The 24154-nt window shown below is 30.4% G+C and overlaps 1 protein-coding gene and 1 non-coding gene across 7 annotated transcripts; one reads left to right on the top strand and one right to left on the bottom strand.

Annotated features, from left to right (window-relative positions):
* Positions 1–698: 698 nt before the first annotated feature.
* Positions 699–20872, top strand: Jabba (jabba). Of its 6 annotated transcripts, XM_088228757.1 has the most exons (10): positions 736–877; positions 952–1019; positions 6559–6671; positions 8026–8176; positions 8710–8864; positions 11351–11584; positions 14145–14297; positions 16749–17142; positions 18311–18388; positions 19342–20872. In XM_088228757.1, exons 3-10 carry the CDS (start codon positions 6615–6617, stop codon positions 19443–19445), a joined length of 1326 nt encoding a protein of 441 aa, XP_088084883.1. In that variant the 5' UTR covers positions 736–877; positions 952–1019; positions 6559–6614; the 3' UTR covers positions 19446–20872. The 6 variants fall into 6 exon arrangements, with proteins under 6 accessions (XP_088084884.1, XP_088084882.1, XP_088084887.1 ...); XM_088228758.1 differs by lacking the exon at positions 952–1019 and having other exon boundaries at positions 699–877; XM_088228756.1 differs by having other exon boundaries at positions 732–1019.
* A 3085-nt stretch (positions 20873–23957) lies between these two features.
* Positions 23958–24030, bottom strand: TRNAV-CAC (transfer RNA valine (anticodon CAC)). The gene has a single exon. It is a non-coding gene; the product is annotated as a tRNA-Val (tRNA).
* Positions 24031–24154: the final 124 nt, after the last annotated feature.

Below are 24154 nucleotides of genomic sequence, written 5' to 3'. Positions count from 1 at the left end.
AGTGTGTCATGTGACAGGCGTAGTTCGTAAGACAGCTTACTCTGAAATTGGCGTCGTGGGTTCGATTCCCGCAGCTGTAAGAAAAAATCCAAGAAATATTCACTTTTAATTAGCCTGGGTGTTGTGGTGTGTTCTTCATATCCCCTGCTGATATTCCCTGCTGACAAGCCTCTAAAATAGAAAAGAGTGGGTTATTTTATATTTTTCAAATAGCAACGCTGTAATTGCTCTGTCGATTCTAGAGAACTTGTAACGTAGTTCAAAGTAGTTATTTTTATTACATTTATTTTAATAACTTATTTCATACATTTTCTAGAAACCTCGCTGCACAATTAAATGATCTAATTTTACCGCGTGTACGAAAACATTTTTTACATCCAATTTCCCGTAGCACTGAACTTCCTGACTAGTATTTTAGCATAATGGATAATGAGTTTTAGAAATAGATATCTACTGACAAGCTCTTTCTAATTAGCTTGATGGGTTTTTTAATATAAGTTAATTTTTAAATTTGTATCCGAATGAAGTAAATAAAATAACGAATTAAAATGATGATACGCTATGGATAACTATGAAAACCAAAGTTTAAAATTAAACTGTCCCGTTATTGTAGCGTAGAATTATGGTCAGAGTACATAAGTATGTTATATGCTTTGTGCACTCTACATGAGATAGGTCAAAGGAAAATATCTGGCCACAAGTACATTATGCAGACAGCTTAATATAAAGCTGATTATTACTGGAGCATTTTCAACGCGAGTTACAAGTTGGCTCCAGTATCGAGTCGAGCTAATTGCATTAATTCCGATTTACAATCAATATACATAATATTACCATTTTAAACAAACAATTTACTATTAACTGGATAATTATTAAGGTACTCCCTTTTATAAAATAACCTCTCAACTGTATAAAATTAAAAGTTTTTACTTACAACAATAATATTTATAGTGGCCGGCTTGTTTCGGTGCCTGGATAGTGGATAACATTATTTGAAGTTTGTGAAAGTTTATTCCGCGGTGAGTATTGCTGATTAAAACTGACATTAAAATACTGTTAAAATAAATAGTAAAAAAACAAATTTATTTAATGCATTGAAATGTGGCTTTAGTTTTTTGTTTGTAAAATTTCGCATATCTGACTCTCGAAGATAATTATCTGAAAGAGAGTGTTTTCTTTTTTTAAAAGCATTTTTTTGTTTATTTGACGATCTTTTCACGCGAATTAGGAATAATTATTGTTTAAAGGTTTAGTTACATTTGTTGGTTACCAATAATAAATAGCTGGGTCACCGGCCAAATTTTGTATGCAAATTCAAATTTACGCGTAGAAAATTCAAACTACTTATTGCAGAATCTTTACCGGGTTTTTTTAATAAGATAATTTATGTGTATTGCCGGCACATTTGAACAAATAATGTCGTCAAGGTTTTTAAAGGATTTTAAAATGATAACAATGAATGATAAAATATTCCAGATCAAAAAAAAAAACATTTTTTTTGTTTGCCTTAGCCGTTTTCAACGAATGAAAAAATAATACGAAGATTGCCAATTTGATTGTATAGCGACAATATGAAACGTAATGGTTTCGATTAGGTACTGTAATTTTCATAAAAAAATATTATACTTTAGATCTCTAAGCGTACTATTTGAGAGCGATGTAGATTTTTTCGTTGATCGGAGGATTTCGAATTTTTGAAAATCGTAACTACTACATAAAAAATCAATTAAAATTTTAATTTAATAGTACACAACTTGCAACTTACTCATATAATTACTATAGTATCATTAAAAGGTATAAAATGAATTTGTTGTATCGTTTATTTGTAATGTTATAATATTTACATGGTGCAGTAATGTTAGCATTTCTTATAATATAAAAGTAATCAACTGAACCGCAAAGATAAATAATATAAAATCTACGGAGTGCGAATACGGTGAATGTGACAAACTGGAAGTTAGACTCAGTTAGACTTTGAATCCTATGACTGAAACATGCTAGGCATTGAGACTTATTTTATGCGCAATTATTGTAAATACCTATTTGAATATTCTTTGTTTTTCAAGGATGTAAGAAAATGACACCAGTTATTTGTTATTTGCGAGTACCTATACCTAATAAGTTAACTTACCTAGATATAGGTATACAAAAATATCGGTCTTCGAATTCTTTTGCCATACATAACACCGGTCTCTAGCTCTAGCAAAATAAATTAACATTCTATCACTACGTTTATCTCTGTATCCAGGCGGATGAAAAATACAGTTCTGTGTGTAAATCAGAACAAAAACCGGACGAGTGTTTTCGACTCAATCGCTGTTCTCGAGTAAAAATCCCTAATAAGGAAAACGAGTGGAGATAAGTCTGACTCTTCGTGTAGTGGTTGACGCGTTCGCCTATAACTTTTGAGGTCCTGGGCCCGTATTACAATGGAAAGTGAACAGTTAGCTTCAATTTTATCTAAAAAGTAAAATTAAGTTTTCTGTGTGAAAAATATACCTAATATGCATACATTTTTTTTTCTAAACATGTTTAATTGCAGGTTACCGACGGAGATACTTTAAATTTTCATACAAATATACACATTTTCGTACAAAAACTATGATTTTACTTTACAGGCAGTCCAAGAGAACTCTGTTAACTTCCCATTGTAGTCCTGGGTTCGATTTCTGGCAGGGTGGAAATAAAATATTGATTTTAAAGGTCATTTGAACTCCAATATTTCACTGTTCCTGGACTGCCACCTGAAGCGTAAGACTGACCTTCGTGTAACAGATGATCGAATTACGCTGCATTTGGTAGTCTACATTACACAGAAAAGTACCGTCAAAAGGGGTAACTTGAGATTGGGGTCTAACTTGAGACGTTTAGGATGAACATTTTTAATTGATATAGGAGACCATAATGACGTAATAATTTGACTCATTATCAAATTTATTTACGGTTGTAATACCAAGAAATCGACATTTTCACAACAAAAGCGATGTCAAATCAGCTAGTCTAAACCAAATAAATACTGTAAAAAAATATGCCTGAAAAGGTTTCTAGAGGGAGACATATCTTCTCTATATTCGTTCGGAAATATAATTGCCCCTGATTTTGTTTTGTTTAACATTTTTTGTAATGCTTATTTTCCCAAAAACATTTTTTTTTGAAATTTCAAGTATCTCAAGATATCTATATTCCCCTTCTAACTCGAGATATCACAAGAAAATGAGCAGTGTCCCAAGATACCCAACCCCCCTTTGCAGTGCAACTTGAGATTAGATTATTAATTTATTTTTTATGGTAGTGCCGTAGACTTTTAATGTGCTTAGTAAACTTTAAGGGGAAACATCCACTGATGGATTGGATAAATGCACCATTTTATTTAATTGAAAATGAACTTTTGGAAGAAGCTCAAAGTTCAATTTCGTCCAAGTTACCCCATTTGACGGTAAGTTTTCAGTTCGAGCTGGCTGGTTTCTTTGTTTTGGGGCGGATTTCTGTCATCCTTGTAAATGATAAATAAAAATACCTAAAATATTCTAATAATAATTCTCTAGTAAACAGAATAAAATATATATTTTTATTTCTACAGGAATCAATTTAGATTTGAAAGGGTTACATTGAAAAATAAAATCATTTCACATTATGTTAACATCTCTAAAAATAAAATAGCAAACAACTTAATTGGTTGATAGCACGTCCCAATCAACTCTTTTTATAAAAAAATATCATGCAGTATTACGTTAATTATAATTCATACTAATGCAGTTATCACTTTTTAAAATATTTGTATTCTTAAAATAAATTAGCTTAATTATCTCATATTTTTGTGAATAAGTGCCTGTGCCTAATAAGTAACAATTTTTGTTGTAATCTAATCCAAACACTATCAGCTTCTTTTAAAACACTAAATATACCATCAATTATTACAAATTAAAACCTTGTTATTAGTACTACACTTGTAAGTTAATTTTATTTAAAGAACACAACCATAGCTTGGATTTTATCCAAGGGAAGAGACCATTACAGGAGACTGCTGTGAGATATTGCATAAATTTATATACTATTAAGTGTGTTGTCCAGTTGTTTATTGAAATATGTGTTAATGTAATAATTTTTATTTTTGGTATTGATAATTTTATTTTTATTTTTAAAGCCAATCAACAGGCTTAAGTAAGCCCTGATAGATTGACATTAATGAGCAATACTTAATCTAAACAGTCTTAAAATCTACTTAAATTTACAAAATGTATAAATATGGCATACTCTAAGCGGAAATGGCAAGTGTGACATCGCGAGTCAGGAGAGACAACACCACTTGCTTCTTAAATGCATGCCCCTGCTGTAGGAACACATCAACAGTACCGTTTAATAATATTTATTTATTTTATTTATATGCATACTTCCACTTTCCATTATGTTGTATCCCAACTCAACACAGGGCTCTTGGCCTTATAGAGTTAGGGATATGTTATTATTTTTTTTGATTGATATTTGTATGAATAAATAAGCAGTTTCTGGAATTTCACCTCCCATTGACGGGTAATTTAAAACGAATAGCTATTAAAATACATAATACTATTTGCAGCGTAATTATAGATTCTATACAAAAACAAATCAGTGGTAGAAACTAAAGTTTGATTCCATTTACCTACGGTGTTAGCAATTTATATAGGCCCTAATCTTGTCAAAAATAATATAACGGCCCTATAGTGGGACCCACCCCTTAGAGAGCATTGAAAATCACACTGCTGGTGGTCTTAAATGGAACCCTATAGTTTAAGCGATGGTTACTATTAATATATATATATATTAATGGTGTAGACATTCAAAACATATAAACCTACATTCTATATCAATCTAATGCACTGAATAATTAAATAGATTTTAAAATATATTATTATGATCAAAAAAAAATCTTGTTATGACTGTCTCAATTAAATCGGTCTGTAAAATTTGTAAACACGAAAGATAACGATAATGACATAAGAGTTATTCTAGGGTTCAGAAGAAAATCAAATTAACACCAAAACTTTTTATGGTTATTAAATTCATGATCTTTAATTGATAAGTATTTTTTTTTCTAGAATGTTTCATTCAGGTCATGTCAAAATGACATAGCTAACCAAATCCAACAAATATTCAAAGTTGAACAGGTCAAATGTCAGAACAATTGGTGAGTGTGCATAAGAAGATGTTTGAATGTAGAAAAATCTAGGTCTATATGTAAAAACAGTGATGTGTCATTTTATTCCCTCTGCCAACTCCTATGTGAAACGGCTTACATGTACCTAAGATGATCGTCCTTTCAGTTCGGGTGCCAGTCAAGGGACTATGAAATAGTCTAGTGTAAAAACACATTTTTAAATAAATAGTCAAGCCAGGAATCTACCCGGAGACCTCTTGCATCGTAGGCAAACGCAATGACCATTTGAATACAAGGTGGACAAATAATTAGAATTTTTTTACTCTTCTGTTTCCTCACAAGTAATCAGTAATTTAGATAGTAAAATAACAAATAAATTTAATTACTTAATTCTTATGTTTATTTAGTTATTTACATGTAATAAAGTAGTTTCAGTTTTTTTTTTAAATAATGGTCTTTCAATATTGGTACTTATAGAACAGTGGTTCCGACAGACCCTTTAGGGGTCTTTGTGACCGCTGAGTGGGTCTGTGGCAAACTGAAAATAATTTGTTGGTGCATGGATAACGTCAGGGAATCCGCCAAAGGTTTAATGTAAAAAAATATTTGCGACACATTTGTGTACAAGGCAGTTATGAATCTTATTACGAAAACAGAAAGCGACCGGAAATTAGTGCTTGTGGACACTTATGAATGTTACTCACAAACATAGAGCTGAACATAAAAAAGAATCTCATAGCATCGCATCAGGTTCACCCCCACCCACCAAACAATGTATTTTTGTATTTTAAAACAAAAGTTATAATTTCAGTAAATGCCATTTTAAATATTTATTTTTACATCGCCATTTCTTACCATTCAAGACATCAAAATTAAATGTATAATATTTATATTCTTGAGTTATGTAGGTAGAGTTAATTAACTTGAGGGGTTCATGATCATGTTTTGGGTACAAGAGGGGGTCCATGAGCATAATTTTAAAACCAAAACTCCAATTATCCGGATTAATGAGTGCCAGACGTTATCCAGATATGCAGAAATCTGAATAATTGGATTAACAATTTAATAAGGGAAACGTTTTAAAAGAAACAGAAAAAGAAACGCAAAAATTACACCAAGATCACTTTTTCATTGCTTTTGAAATAATACATGCAAAGTTTATTGCTTTGACAAAGAGACTCATTTTCCCTTTTTTATTTGTTATTATAATATCTCCTTATTTTTTTATTTCCTGATATCGATCTGGATACTTGGCAATCGGGATGACTGGAGTTTGGATAAACAGCGTTGTACTGTAATTTCAAAAATATAAAAAAACTCATTCTAAAACAGGCTGAGCCATCTTAGATCCTAACCAGGGGACATGCGATAAATTTATAAATAAATAAATGGAATGTTCCTACATTGATAAAATTTTATTTTAGATTCAACATACCAATTTATGGAAACTTAAAAGTGAAGGTTTATTTTCATATATTAAATGAGTATGGCCAATCCTGATATTCCACCCACAACATCAGGTTTCAAAAGTATAACAGTAAGTACTATTGATTTATCTAGGAAGTACAATCATATTATGAGTTGACTAAAATAAGGAAGCAAAATGACTTTCTTAAAATAACATTTTTTTGTATGCTAATTTTTTTTTTATTAGTACTATGATAAACATAGTCTAATATAATATTTACGTCTATACTTATTTTAACGTTATTTATCACTATTATTGCACACCTAATATTCCAATTTATAATATTCAAACTGTTCTTTTATATTTACAATCATATTAACTTATGTATATTCACTATTTACATAATACATATAACCTAATATGTTTACATATATGCTCCTTTACATTTAATTTGAAATATATTTATACTTTTTTTATGTTTTCTGGCATTTCTTTAAATAACTTCACTTATTTGTACATTATTAACTATCCAACATCTTTCTACAGAAACTTGTTTGATTAATTTCTTGTAAAGTAAAGAAAACACTGTTATATTTAAATTATGTTAGAACATATTAGTCTAATTTCTGAAATTGGCCTCATGGCGTAATGGTTAGCGTGTTTGCCTACCATGCAAGAGGTCTCGGGTTCGATTCCCGACATAGTTGATATGCAATATTAATTTAAAAGAGTGTTTTCACACTACAATATTTCATAGTACCTGGATTGGTACCTGAAGCGTAAGACTGATCATCTTACCTTCATGCAACAAAAATGATCAAGATACGCTGCGATTAGTTACCAATGCAGCGCCCTATTTTTAGGTGCGGACAGGGAATGATAATGATGATGAATTTCTGAAGTAAATTAATATTAAATAAATCTTTTAATAATTCTGGACAAATATAGTAGAACAAAATTTCTCCAGTATTTATTTAGAAATTAGTATGATCCTATTTTATAAATTTAGAAAATTATAAATCATAATGACTGCATACAGTGAAAGTGTTTTAATTATGTTTAAATTACAAAGCCAGTGCTGCAAATATAAATGTTATACCATTATATTTATCCAGAAATTAAACCTATTTAATATATTTGTATGAAAAAGCTGTAGAATTAATTATCGTGAAAGTTGACACATTAGAGAAAGCTGATTATCATAAAATACAAGCGTGCAAATCAAATTTAGTACATAAACGGTCCTTATTAAAATTAATATATAAGTGCATGTTTATCCTCTGCACTTGGCATACTACATATCTTCAAATATAATAATAGTAATTTATCTATGAAACAGTAGTAGCTGTTTAGAGTTTGGTGATTATTAACGGTTGTAGTGTGAGATCATCAAAATGTCTACATGTGCCTAGTGAGTTGTCCGTTACGCTAACATATACAGTGGTTAATTTTATCTGTGTGTCATTCTGTGAACGCCTTCCAGCTGGACTTCATTTCTTGGACGCGAATGGCTGTCACGGAAACTGCAGAGACTATGGCCAGCTATCAGATCGGTCAGTCTGTGCTGAAACAAACTGATAAAGTCCTGTGGCTCATTGAGAAAACTTCACAATGGTCACTGCCCCCACCGGCAAGTATGTTGCAATAATATTGTTTTATTACACATCCATTCACTGCTACAAATTTTCAAATAATAATTAATGAGAAATGTATTGGTTTCATCACACAAATTAATATGTGAATCTTCACTCCTGGTGCATTCATTTGAATGGTTTTCTCGGTGTAAATTTTGTAGTTGTTCAGATTTATAATGAGTTGTTCTGGGTTTCTATGCCGTGTGTCATTTGTACTCTTTTCCTAAGATTAAAATCGCATTTCAGCGTCCATCATCAGGGTTGATGTTGATGATTTCAAAATACCAGATTGCATACAGGAATGACTGCATAATTAAATACATAATGTTACATATTTATCGACACAAACAACATCAATCTTTATGACGTACGATGTAATGTGATCCAAAATGTCAGAAAAGAGTGCGAACGAATGACACACAACATAATAACTCAGAAAAACTCGTTGTGCAGTTTACTTGATGGTTTTATTTTTATATAAATCTTTTTGATTTATTAATTTGTTTATTGTTTATCTTTTACTCATGTTTCAGAGAGAGAAGATAAGACACTACTAATGTCTGAACTAACTCGCCCACTGCCATGGATATTATTTTTGCCGACTCTTTTACTCATCAGATTGTTTCGTGAAAGTGTTTCATTAATTGCCCTTTTCTTGGGGAAGGGGCCAATCAGGCCTTCTGAAATAGTACGTATAACATTTTTTATGGACTGGATAGGCAATGTAATAATATTTCAATGTAGGTATTAAAAAATGTTATGTTGATAACATAAAAGAATAAGTTGATAACATAAGCTTGTGGTTAAAGGTTATAAAAACTAAAATCTAAACAGTAATTTTCCAACCTATTAGCTCCCAACAAATAATATTTATTATGAAAAAACACGTATGTTTTATTTTTTTGTTGGCGAGATGATGAAATTGTTGGTACCAATTTTTAATGTACTCAATGTAATATTAACTCAAAGCATGAATGATATAAAAAATTAAAATAAATGAGTTTATTAACATTCAAATTGGAAAATTAACTACATATTTAAATGATAGAGATCATTATGCACACATATTAGAAAAAGAAAACATTGGTTTGATAAAACATTACTAGTTAAAAAATATGAACTTTTAAAAATATATAAATGACTTATTCTCGTATGACATCAATTACACTTACTTGTTTGTAAATTTAGTTATAAACCACTTAATTTTTTAGTTGTATGCTGACCCGTTTTGAGATTACTATCTCATCATCAGAACTTATACTAACTTGGAATCACTCGCGTTACTATTTATATTATAATATATTGTAAGAAAAGAAGGAAAGAACAAGATAGAAAGAAGATACAGTAAAACTCCAACTATCCGGATTAATGAGTTCCAGACGTTATCCGGATATGCAGAAATACGAATAGTTGGATTAATCATCAAATTAAGGGAATGTTTTGAAAGGAAACACTAAAATTGCTCTAAGATTCTTTTTAAATAAAACAGGGAATTGGAATCTCATTGAAAACTTACTTAAACATGTCCAGCCAAGTTAATTGCTTTGATGTAGAAACTCATTTACGAGCAACAATGTCCCGCAAACACTCGACGGTGAGAAGCTGTGTATAGATGCATTCAGGCTGTTGCTCCATCCATTTTAAGGCAATGCCTAAACAAGTAAATACCTCATTTGCAGAGGTCCTACTTCTGGTTCAATTGAGGTAGCGTCAGAGTCTTCATCGTTTACCTGTGGATACTCGTCTATTAGACTTCGAAGTATATCGTCATCACTTAACATTGAAATTCTGCATCCAACTTTTTTATTTGTTTTAACATCTCCTTATTTTTTTATTTACAAATAACGTTCCGGATATTCGGCAATCCGAATGACTAGAGTTTGGATAAACTGAGTTCTATTGTAATATGAATCATAGTGGGAATGTTTTTTGAAGAAGCCTCGAAATTAAATTTAATTGATTATTTAGTATGGGTCAACTTATTATCATTTACTTTAGCCTAACTTATTTCTAAACTTTAAAAATAGACACAATTCAAAATCATCATCATTGTAATATTTATCTTACGATTCATATTATCTTCTTTCTTTTTAGCTCTTTCATTCTTCTTATTACAACGTTTTATAGTATAAATAGTAATGTGAGTGATTCTAAGCTAGAATAAGTCCCGGCGATGAGGTAGTTTCCTCGAAATCGGTCGACGAATAACCAAAAATTAAAGTGGTTTATACAAATTGAAGTGTAGGAATGATCAGCTTACCGCCATGTAACAGATGATTAAAATACGCTGCATTTGGTCAACCAATGCAGTCCCTATGCACAACTGGATTTGGAAAGGGGAATGATAGTAATAATGATATAATTTTTTAAATAAACATTATCATGTATTTTATTGACTTTGAAATTTAATAAGATAACCGTTCAAAATATGAATCATAACAATATAATATATACAAACTGTGATTTTTCAAAAACATACAAAAAAAACAATATGAAATAAATTCATATTTTCATATCTTTTGGCATTTCCAAACACAATATCAGGGATTAAATTGGTTTAGAAAAAGTGATGACAAATTATTATAATATCAGTATTTTTGTAATGCTACACAATTTATCTCTGTAAACATATGAAACAATGTGATGTTTTCTTTATTTCAGTGACATGGTATCACCATTGTTTTTAAACTGGATTTTAGGTTTGAAATATTTAAGAAAAATACATTTTGTTTTTATTGATGTGTATTGGTGTATTCAACACTGAGATTATTACGAGAAACTTGAAAACAAGTACACAATAATATTTTGAAAGCAGAAAAAATACCTACATACTAAAAGATTTACCAAGTAACATTTTTCTCTACATAAGCTTTAGTTTTTTCTCTTTCTAATGTTACATAATGTACCGCTGTGTAATTATTTACAAATAATTTCACAGATTTAATTTCATTTATCCACCTAATGCACTGTAAACTTGATATCATCATTATCACATTAATTTTTAATAATACAAATAATAAATTAAAATTATTACAGTCATATTTTATTATGAACCAAGTGATTAAGCGAAAAAAATAATGATGCAGAAAATATCAGTAAAAAATGTGTTTGAATTAACTTTTGACCCTATGGTCAAAGTGTATGATGATTATGAGGGATTATTTTATCTTTCAGGTGAGATTTGTCCAAAACACTCGCCGGTCTCTTCGGGCAATCAAATATCACGGTATGAGAAATATTAGAATGAAAGCGCAAAACAGATCTGCCGAAGATGAACAAAGTGGATTTGATTATTGGAAGAATTTGGTTTTCAGCAAGATGCAAGGTGTTTTGTGCTATAAAGTTGTTCGTTACTCGAATGGGAAGCAGATAAAACCATTACGCCGAAACTCTGGAGAGCCTATTGTGGTAAAAATATGATAAAATTTGAAATTATAAATTGATGAATATCTATTGTTTTCGGTGTGACTTAATTCTTTATATTTTTATATTAATGAACATTTTAACGCTTTTAACATTTTAGTTATTATTTTATTTTTTTAAATACAGTAACTAAAATCCCACCAAGCCACTTTCTGTGGCTTGTTGATGGAGATTTATATTAATACTAACCAATATAATATGTATTACCCAAATTTATAAAAAAATGAATAGACAGATATAATTGAATGAGAAAACTTGTATAAGTATTTATTAGATTAAGGAATATATTAACCATCGAAAAATTAAAATCAATTTCATCAGCCCAATCCATATTACAGTACGGAATAATCGGATGGGGTAATGCTTTTAAAACAAATATTTTATCGGTCGAAAAAATTAAAAAATTATAAGAGAAGTTATTAAAAAAAAACCATCTACTTTTCCCACTGTTCAATTATTAAATAAATTCAAGGTTTTAGATAAAAAAATGTTATTTAAAAAGAATTATTTGCTAAAATACATAAAGACAAAATAAATAGTATTGTTTCTACGTCAGAAAACGCAAGTGCGCGACCTAGAAGAGGTGGTAATATCTAAATTCCCAAATTAAAAACAACTACAACACAACATCATTATACTTACAGAGGGATATTTTTCTTCCATGAAATGAATGAAGAAAATAAATAGTGGAGTCAGGACGTATTTAAGAAAGAAGTGAAAAGTTACATTTATAAAAAAAAAATTGTAGCACTGATTAAAAACACCGTTTATATATTTTTTTAAATTTATATGTCACCCTAAGCATATTAATAATTTAAAATAAAATAAACAAACTATTGAAAGACGTCACTTCCCATTATTTAAACAAGAATTGTTTTTTCTTTTACGTTAATGTAAATTTATGTAAATAATTAATATAAAAATTGTATTTAGTAGTAATATTGCATACTTATAATTGTTATCTGAATAAATAAAAAACATAAAAAGATCAGATAGATACAAATAAACTGTTTTTTTTTATATTTTCAAATACAAGGAAGAAAACATAAAAAAAATTATCTAGGTCCACATAAACTTTTGACCTTGTGTGTTGAATTTAAGTTCTTTTGTCAATAAATTAAAAATGCCGAGTACTAAATAATTAAGAGTTCTATTACCATACTTAACACATAGTTTTGGCACGACTAAACCATCATTATATGTGAAGCGTGCATTATGTTTGAGAGGAATTTTGAAATTATTATTAATAAATTGTTCTAAAATGAAGCAAAGCAACAGTAATCATCGTTTTGTAAAGGAGAATTTGATCACTTATTTGTCTCTGCTGGTACAACTCTCTTATAGAGTACTGGATCACTTTAATATTAGTTTTAGTTTAATGTCCTCACAACTTTATGCCATACCTTATAATTTATAATTGATTCTACTAAGGAAAAATAATAATTTTTAGAGTGCTTTTAGGCAAAATAAAATGATGTAAAAATAAATCAATTAACATTAGTTAGAAAGATAACCGACTTTAATTCTGTGTCTATAATGTTAGCATTGGAACACTGAAAATTATGATTTTTATTTTATAATATTAATTTAATCAGTAAAATGATATTTCGATTTCATTTTGAAATTCTTTGTCTATGATTTAACAACCTACAAAATTTTTTCATTACCTTTCAAATGTAAATATTTTTATTAATTAATTATTAACATATACAGGGTGTTCTTTAAACCCCGTCACATCCGAAACCTCGATGATCAGTCTTGACAAGAAAATATATTAGCATATTTAAAAGAATATTTAGAACAAAGAATTTTTTTAAAAATAAAATATAAAAATAATAAATCCCTGCTTACTTCTGCAGGGGAGAAGTTAGGGAAGCTCGGTTGTCGGTGTATCAGACTCCTCCCTCCCCCCTTGTTTCTCTCCTGCAGAAGTAAGCAACCATTTAATTTTTTTTGACATTTTAATTTTTAAAATGTATTCCTTCCAAAAAATTTTTTTTTATGCGCCAATATGTCTTCTTGCTCATACTGATTATTGTGGTTTCGGATGTGACAGGGTTTAATGAATACCTGTATATAGGTTAACTGTTTTGTTTTTAATATAATGAGTGGCTCTGGTGGTGTAGTGGTTGAGACAATTAACCTTCACATGGGGATTCTGAGTTTGATTGCCGATGAGATCACCATAATTTAAAAAATACATTCTCAACCTATGTTGATTTGTGCTCTATTTTACTGCTGTAATTCACTCTTTTGGCCTGTTATTGTGCACAAAACAATTATAAATATAGGTAATATTTAAAAATAAAATAACAAGCCATGAGTACAATAAATATCCTTAAATAAAGCACAAGTGAATGTTACAAACATAGAATCTATATTACAGTGTCCTTGGGGTGATTTTCACAAAATTGGATCAATAAAAATTACACAGAACAAAATCAATTGCCAACGACCCACAGAACAACATACTCCTTGTCTTTTGATGAACAATAAATGAATGTACCTACTAATATATTTTATTGTTTGCACATTTATTTTATAGGTATGTCAGGAAACAACACATACTCCACACAAAAAGAGATCATTTGATGATACTGAAGCTAATGATTCTTTTGATGCTGACAGAGCACTAAAAGAATTAACAACAAAGACAGACCTTCTCAGTGATTCTGATAGTGACGATTCTGAATTTTCTGTAAGTTTCTATTCAATTTTTGGAAGATTATTTACAAAATTTTTGTGATTTCTGTGCTGTAAATTTCTGATTTTCTGTTTTTTGCTAAGAAAATTAGTGCGGGTAATATATACAGTCCACAGTTAGAGAATCTTTGCTTAATCAACCTTGATGAAAAATACAGTTCTTTATGTGCAATCGAACCAGAACCCTGGATGAGTGCTTAGGACTCAGTAAAAATCCTGAAAAAGAAAATTGAGTGGAGATAAGTCCTACTCGTTGTGTTGTGTTTGATATGTTAGCCTGCCATCTTGAGGTCCTGGGATCGATTCCAGGGTCCATATTTTGTTGAAAAGGTGATTTAACACTGAAATATTTTACTGTCCATGGAACGGTCTCTGAAGTAAAGACTTATCTCCTTGCCTTCCAGTAATACATGATCATGATAGAGATACACTGCATGTAATTTAACAATGTAGTGCGCTCTGCACCATCTGGTATGGGTTAGAGTTTATGATGATGATGATTGCTTAGACCACATCAGGACTTAAGATTAGTTGCATTGGCTTTTTGAAAAAAATGTCTACATAATATTCAATTAAGACAATGAGGAACTTTAGCCTATTCGGGAAATTGGATACAAAAATGTTTTGGATACAAAAAAAGGTAAAAATTAGAGCATTACAGTAAAGTTTCTTGAAAATGTACATTTTTAAAAAATATTTCAATCAAAACCAACTACTTTGAACGACGTCACTAGTTCATATGAATCAACCAATAATTAGAGAGCTGTGAAATATTTCCAGTTTATTTATCGTAATCGGACTAATCGGCAGAAATGACAGAGAATAAAATGAATTGAGTCTCTGACGTCACACGCGGAGTAATTTCAGATACGCAAAACTTCAAAAAATCATAGCGCTGATAATGCAATTTATAATTTTTTTTTTGCTTAGTTTAATTATTATTCTTATTCTTAGTGGTGGGGGTCAGTGCTATGCAAGCTCCTGACGTCACTGCGACCCGTGAAGATCTATTGTGACGGGTCCCCGTGAATAGTTCTCGCCCTCCAAGCCCAGGTCTATACAGAGCCTGGCTACTGTGTGGAAGGCGAGAGTTTACATTTTGCTAAATCTCCCCCTCCAAGCCCAGATCCGTTAAGTATCGGCCTATTAGGTAGGGGGCAAGCTCTTTAACACCCTTAGATTTAACCAGTGGTCCCCCGAAGATGAGGCTCCTTTTATGATGTAAAGCATCACATTCACATAGAATGTGTATAGGTGTTAAGTTGCTTAGTTTAATAGTCTTTTAACAACAAAAAAGTGGTTTTTGATGTTTGAAGTTCAGTTGAACTTCCTCATTATTATTGTTTTTACTACTAGGTAGAGACAGAATGCTCTAACGATGATGCTGTTAGGACACCAACGAAAAATCATTAAAGATATTTAAAAAAAACTATTTTTCAGTAATAATATTTAAAAGAACTTGCATGTATATTAATTGTGTTTTTTTATGGTCGAAGCTAGAGATAAATAAGACTAGTCCATAGAATTTCATAAAATGTCTTTTAATTGTATTTTAACCTTTCCGAGCCTAAGCGTGAAAAAGATCCATGAGTTCCTGAGGGCGGTACCAGGAATATCCCAGCTAAAATGCTATAAATACGACTTTAAGAAAATAACAAATGTCATAACGATTTTTATGGTAGTGTTTCATAATGTTACGAATTTTCTGCAAAATTCATACATTTTTTCATAAAACACTTTTGTGAGAGGATGCTATATGACATCGCGGTCCTCTCGCTACTACCCTTTGAGTAAAACTGATCTGAAGTCAGGCAATCCAGTAGTGGGGAGGTACAGCGGGGAGTTGGTAGGGGGAATGCATGTGAAATCTGATGCACAAAATCCGGATTTTTGTGGTTATCTCTGGAAATAAGCGACCAAATAGCAAAAACCACACATGCAAACTGACTAACATGTCAAAGATATTAAACTGTAAAGTGATGAATTTTTTGTTTTTTTTTTTAATAAAAAAAGAAACATTAGCGCTCTTACAATTTGCCCAAATATTTCAATTTTAGTGGCCATTTTCAACAAGTTGTAAATAACTCACTATTAGAAAATGGAAATCAAGTTGGAGTAGATTGGGGCTGGAACCTCTGACCTCTGATCCGTGAGTCCGCAACGCTAGCCACGGGACCACAACTCGACTTTGTAATGTTCGCTGTTTCTACTTGAGGAAAGCAAAGACAAATGTGAATTATTATTGGATTAATTCGGCAAAAAACAATTGACAGAAAACGAAACAAAACTTATCTGCACTAATTTTGCATAAAGAATCATAAAAGTATGAATATGTACATACTGTATCAGACCTCAAATATTATATGTTAAATGCATATTTTATACATAGTGAAATTATTTGAATTTAAAAGTTATTATTAATTTATTACTGTCTTTGTATTTACAGATCAAGGATTTATCAAATGATTCAGAAACATCGGAAACATCGAGTGAAGGTGAAGATGAGGATGTTGACATTAGCAATGAGACTCACAAACCTGAAGATCAACAAGATGAAAAAACTTCAATTAATATTGAGAAACCGGCTGAAATTTCGACAAAGTTTATCGAAGTTGAAAAAGATAATGCAAAAGGGATGGAACAAAGTTCAAATGTTTTACAATTACCCTCACCAAATGGATCACTAGAATCATCCTCGCAGTCTGAAGAGGTGAAAGATAATATTAACGTGGCACTTGTTGAATCAGAAAAGTCCTCAATTGTGGAGTCTTCTTCCAATGAAAAAAAAGGAACTTCAACAGAACAACCTAAAAAATCAGAAAGGATTTCTCCTAAATCAGGTGATAAAAGCACGAATGAAATAATTTCCTATTTTATGATTTAAACACTAGAAATTAAAATGGGTTGAAATGCCAAATTAGGTCATTTTTTCAGTATAAAAGATTTGCAAAAATCATTACCATGAAAAAAATATTTTAGGCATAATTTACTTCAGAAACCTTACCTACATCAATGATGGTTCCAGCTCGTTTACTTCATAAACATTAATCATTGGAAGAATTGAAGAAATTAAAGATTTTCAAACATAGGAAGAATTGCTAATGTTAGTTACACAGTGTAAATTGACAGGTCACGAGCCCTGTAAATATTCAGAGTTTACTACCTATTCCATTCTCAAAGAGATTCTCTGACTCTGTAAAAATACTTGTAACAGAAAGAGCTATTATTGTGGTTAGGCTATATTATTTAAGTGCAGTTTAAAGAAGTAATAATTGTTTGATAAACCATTCTATAAGTGCTCGTACAATATAAGTATGGTCACATGGTTTTGTGTGATTAACCCATTCCCCGCATTCAAAATTGACATATTTTATTTATTATTTAACACTTATTTGATGTATTATATTTATTAATTTAAACACTAATTTAGTTAATGACAATGAATTTATTACCGCTATACCTGATGAATACTCAACCTATGAACCTTTTTGATATTAAATAACTCACATAATATTATGCGGTGTAGTGGTGCTGTCACAGACGTAGTTAATATAATTTTATTTTTTTTAATTTTAATATTTTATAATATTGTAACAAGTTGTAGGTATGGTTTTTCATGATAATGTAAATGCCTTGTGTTCAAATATCAGTTGTGGCAGGGTGCGGTTTCAATCTGTCAATCATCAGATCCAAAGTCCGCAATGCTATCATCGTACCATTACAAGACACTTTGATTACTTCATCACCTATGTACTTTGCAAAGATGCAATCCACTTGAAAAAAATGTTTAACATATAAAATTTAACAAGTTAACTTTGAAAAGGGACTTCAATCTCTAAATTACATAAATAGAAGTTATCTCTTTATCATTACTAACCGCTGTTTAGTTTAAATAAATGTAAAATTCGGGTCAAAAGTAAGGAAAATTATTTTGTCTTGACGTGAAAATTATAATACAACTAAAATTAGTACTTTTACATCTAACATAATGTATGATATTTTTTTTAGTACCTGTGAATAGTAATACAACAAAACCCCGAAGATCTAAAATTAATTATAGATCTTATCCTCATATGAAAATGAAAGGTGACTGATAAGACAAATATTCATTTTATGCTTTTTATAATAGTTGCTAATGTTGTTAATCCTAATTTAGCATGTCTGCTTTTGCATGACCCATAAAATGATTACATAGTTATAGTTATTGATGGATAATTTTTATTGTAAAAAAATGTGCTTTGCATTTACCCAATGTACTTACGAGTATATTGTATGTGTTTTGTAAGCTAGGATTATAATTTATTGTTTTTGTATTTTTTGGTATTTCATATTTCAATATTTGATTCGAATTTATCATATCACAATATTTTTTTATTTGACCGACAAGTCTAGGTATTTATTTACAGGGCTTAAGACCCGTCATTGGCTGGTTTAAGTGCCCACTTTACACACTGTGTGACATTCACCACTCTGCCTGTATTTTAACTTCTATATTCCTTCAATTCTTCCATCAGTTGATCTTTGTGAATGTTAAATAGCTGTAACCTTCATTGATGTGGGTGAGATTCTGACCGAATTATTTCACCTACATACATACTAACTTTATTTGAAATTGATGATCCACCTGCTTACTCGTATATCTACTGGCACATTTATAATATGATACTTTTGTTAAAGATACCTAACCATATTATGGTAATGCAAAGCATAATCATAGTAAGCCTTAAGGCTCACTGCATTATTTGGAGAGAAAAAAAACCATTTAACATTCGTATCAACCTAAGGACATAAAGTATATTTAAAATACAGTTTTGTTGCAAATATAAAACCAGCATGATGTGTTTGTTAATTGTATATTATTTTTTATTATTATCCGTCATTTACTTACCATGGGTATGTTAATAAAAATCGGGTTTAAAAAATATTGTTATTTTGTGTTTATTATTGAATGTGAAACAAAGTACTAAAGTTTTTGTCTGGGTTTGTTTTAAAAAATTAAATTAAATAAATTGAAATATTATTATCATATTCTGTTTCAGCATCAAATCAAAGACCAAAGAGTGCAAGTCCTAAACCAGTTGAAGTTCCAGCAGCAGAATTGGCAGATGAAAATACAAACAGATCAGCTGGAAAAAATCATTGAAATCACTCAATCTGTTTTTATTTTAATTATTGCTATTTACATTGTGCAAGATTTGTTTTCTAAATATGTAAGACAACTGTAAAACATTAATATTTGTCATGATAAACATATCGATGGGAGCTACACAAACTATCGTGTGTCGAAAACATCAGCTTTTCAGGACAACTGATTAAAAGAGCTGATTATAGACATAACATTCTTAAGTGATATGATTCTCATTAAATTTACTAAGTATAATCCTGAATTCAAATTAGATTCTTTAAAATTAAAGTAAAGCTTAATTTATGACGCTTTAATTCTTGAAGGTAGGAGAAGCCGGGGTTGAATCCCATATAGATGGACTGACCGACTAAAGGAGGCTACGGGGCTAAAATTTGATGTGTCGGTTCGTCGGGCTGAGGACAGATTGGAGTGGAACAGACTAATCAGAAGTGTTCATGGTGGTCACGATCCTCAGCATTGAGGGACCGACTTGGAAGAAAGAACTCTAGACACCTAACCTTCGTCGCATCGACGAATACACGATAGTAAATGCGCTTTATCTTTTTGCCGCGCACGCCAATGATTGTGTTGTCGCTTATCAACTCAGTGCTTGCCATGGTCTCTCAAGAGATAGTTCGCTGCCCTAGTTATTGTATGTTCGACAGACCATTTTGCAAATTTTACAATGAACATTTTTTTTGTTTTTAAAGTCAAATAAGGAAAATTAATTAGTGGAGATTTGCACTAAAAGAATGCTGAAAATACTTTTAAATAATGGAAAAAATAATAATTCTTTAGCTACATGGACGCGTAATAAGATAATGAACATATTGGCATTCATAACTTAATTATGCTAAAAATGGTCTAGTGAACATACAAGAACTAGGGCAGCGAGTTATGTCCAGCAGTTTGTTACGAAATATATGAATGTGAATATGTCTATAATAAACATAACAGAAACATATGTTTTTAATTTGAAATAAAAATCACAAAAATCATTCGTCGAATTGGTGAAACGTTAGGTTTAATGGGGTTTCTACGAACGTTACATGTGGGATAATCAGCGGTCCTGAGAAGTTGTGGCATTCAACATATGATAGTGTACATAGCTGCAATCGATATTATATATAGAAAGATACATAAATTGCATTTGATTGATTTTAATACTATGAAGTGCTTGAACTAATTGTAGCTGGTTTCTCCAAATGTGAACTTTTGTTAGAGCTCAGTATATTGTGACAGATTATGTATTAGGTTTTATCAATATTTAATAACATTTATATGAAGCATAGAATTAAGAACAGTCCAGAAAGAGGCGTAGAATCATATTTGAATACATCGGACTGTGTCCAAAAATCTCCCCACTTTGCTCCACTTTCGCCGAACGCACATTCGTGAAGTCGCCGCGTAATGTCAGATGGGAAAAAATATAATCATTAAACAAATGTAAGGTAAAAAACAAAGCACCTTGTTAATTTCTCAAAAAATGTATTGTGCATGCGGAAACATTGATTGACACAACAGAGTAGATAAGTAAAGGGTCATTTTATAAAAGTAATTGAATTAATGATCTTTGAACTTAAAATATAAAACAAATTTTATTTGACATAAAGCGGATATTTTTATATCAGGTTAAATAATATTTGATGTTTTAAAGATAATGTCCAATTTTCATTAGTTCTCTCATTGGATGAGCAAAGTAGGGTAAAAAAAAAAAATTACCCTGGCAACACTAACGAAATTTTCATTTTGTTTTCTTCGACAATCTGACAAATGGAAAAATAATTCAATTTTTAAGTAATGCATATGCTACTTACACATGCGCATGCTAATTATACATGAAATGTGATCCTATCCTGGGTTTTTAAGATCCCAGCAGTATTTCCACACTTTAAAACGACACAACACGGCATAGTTGAATTCAAATCGGGATTTGCGCACTGAGCAACGTCTACAAAGAAACTAATGGGTCAAAACGTAAAACTACTCTTTTAAGAGTAGTTTAGTCGCCTTCTGTTTGATGCGCATATGCGGTTTCTGTACTATTCTTAATTCTATGGTATAAAGACTTATCAGAACTCTATCTAGTGCCTGTTCAAAGAATCCCACTCACCAATTTTCCTCAACCGGGAAGGCTCATTTTTAGTGAATTACATTTTTTAATTTATTTTAAGGCATTATCTGGCAACTGGGAAGGTCTAGAGCTTACAATATAAAACAAATTTGTGTCAAATAACTGGAATTTTTGGGTTTTTAAATTTGAACCCCCGAAAGTCATAACCTGTTGCGACATTTAGTGTAGCTTCTAGGAAGCCTATGGTAAAAATTGACAAATTTTATGTCTGTTAGTCCTTTTATGTCTTCTTTTTTTACTGATGACCTGCCTAAGATGAGTGTTGGTGATTAAGGATTCTTATCATTTGGATTTGAACATCATTTCATGTCAATTAAAACCAATAATTTATTTGAGCGCATGTGATTTTTCTTATGTTTGTACCATCTATGTAATAATTTAATACGTAATGCATAAAGATAATTCGTTTGTGTAAAATACAACATAGAAATATTTGAGAAGTATGCAGACATTTACTTTTAAAAGAGGATTCTAGCAAAGATGATAAAGAATTCCAAAATTAATAATTAATGTAAACATATTAAATAATAAATTAAATAGCTATAAGTAATACTATGTAATTGTATAAGGACTATAATAAGAAATAAAATAAAATGTAATATTGTTTTACGTCAATGAAATACATTTTGATGGGATAATTCACGGCTAATAATAATGGTCATTAGTCAAATTAATTTCAAATAAAAATAAAACTCGTGTTTCAATTGGTCAATCAATTTCTACATATATTATTTTTTTACTTAATTTTGACAATAATACAAACTTTCTGCAGATAAAAATTCACTGTAAATAGCATCTGACATAATGACCGAGTGTCAGCAGAGTTGATAATCATGGTCAATTTATAAAGCCCCATTTTTATGATGTATCGTAAGTTCATTTTGTGCAAGTTGGTCGATATGTGATTAAAATTCATCAATACTGCAATTATTTAAAGCCTCTTTCCCTAAGGACACTGGTAGAAAGAACATATCATTGGTAATAATGCAATACCGCAAAACCTGTTTGTTTTTTTTTTACAATTTTTTTTCAACTGAAATAAATTCATTATAGGATGTAATAGCCCTTGGTTTTAAATTATAACTATTTTTAGTTTTAATAATGATAGTTTTCTGATACTCCAGTGGGATTTTTGATTGATGAAAATCGGATGTAATATATTAACAGAATGCTTTTTAGGTTCCCCGGCCAAGAGTTCCATTGATAGTTATGCGGTATTGCAGTATCACAGACGATATGAATGCACCAATATATTATTTTAATATTTTTGTAGACCAAGGTCTATGTTTAAGATTAGCTATAAAAATGAGCTTTTGAGATTTAAGAGGTTTTAAAATAATAGTAAAGAAATATAATTAAGAATAAAGATAGTGTACCTTTAAAAAGAAATATAATTTTGTTTGATTTTTAATCTTTTTACTTATCTCAAATAATGGATAAATAAATATTTCCATGATTTTTTAAAAAATAGTGCATTATTTTTTTATGGTGATGTTTCGGATGCCACAGCACTGTTTAATATATAAATAAAATATTGATTTACTTGTTCATAAAAAAGTTGTAAGAAATTATTTACATGAAATAAATACATAGTTTGATTCTTATTAAAAGCATTTACATACTTATCAATGACTAGAGTGCAAATATATTTTAATTAATTAGAATCATTTGAGTTCAATTGAATTGATGTTAATTTTAACATAGAGTACATAATTATAATGTGAATAGAATCTCAAGCAATTCTTTATATAAATTGGGAAGATAAAAATGTACCGATATCAAAAGTCCGATAGAAACATTAAGTTTACAAAAAATATTTTATGTTTACAAGATAACTTAATGGGTAACTATTTATAAATGTTTTTATACTTTTGTATTTGAGAAACCAATAAAAAAAAAATATTTTAAAATTACTTTTTTTTTAGCCTGTTATTTTGAGAATGGAGACATTTAAGAAACATTTCCGCCTTTCCCTTTCCCTTTCAATTAAAGCAATATTCTTCTTCTCTGGTCTCAATCCTGGGATTGGCTGGCAGCAATTACATTCATTCTTCTCCTCCATTCCTCCCTGTCTTGTGCGGCTCTTTTAAAGTCACCATATGATGAGCAGCGCACGTCCTCTAATAGGTCCTCCAGGTACTCTCGGCGTGGGCGTCCCCTAGAATTTGTCCCCTCGGTCATCCCCTCTAATATGACATGCAGGAGGCCTTCTTGACGTATTACATGGCCGATCCATCTCGCTCGCCTTTCGGTAGGTATTATTCTAGGTAATAGGTAGTATGCATTATCTTGATATTTTCAATTAAATTAATTTTAAACATCTTTAAGGGATGAGTTAAAATTATGTGTGAATGATAAAAAATATTTTCATGGTAAAGTTTTTTAAAAAAGCCATATGTTTCCGCCCGGGATCGAACCGGGGGCCTTGTGCGTGTGAAGCACACGTGATAACCGCTACACTACGGAAACCATAGCCGAAGGTGCAAAATTTAAATATTTAACCTAATGTATATTTTTTCATTTATATTACTCAAAATAACTATTATTTTTACAGTACGTATTTTTTAAATCTAACTTAAATCATGTTTTTAAG

This window comes from Micrasema longulum, unplaced genomic scaffold (genome assembly GCF_059751315.1).
Source record: "Micrasema longulum isolate JH-2025_06_02 unplaced genomic scaffold, ASM5975131v1 h1tg000607l, whole genome shotgun sequence".
Lineage (NCBI taxonomy): Eukaryota > Metazoa > Arthropoda > Insecta > Trichoptera > Brachycentridae > Micrasema > Micrasema longulum.
This window is presented reverse-complemented; position numbering and strand designations above follow the sequence as displayed.

Bases quoted from the DNA above. Each gene is read 5' to 3' on its own strand.
- Jabba (XM_088228758.1), top strand. From the start codon at position 6,615: ATGAGTATGGCCAATCCTGATATTCCACCCACAACATCAGGTTTCAAA. The intron at 6,672-8,025 runs GTAAGTACTATT...AACGCCTTCCAG, and splicing joins CAGGTTTCAAAAGTATAACA to CTGGACTTCATTTCTTGGAC. The intron at 14,298-16,748 runs GTAAGTTTCTAT...TTGTATTTACAG, and splicing joins GTGACGATTCTGAATTTTCT to ATCAAGGATTTATCAAATGA.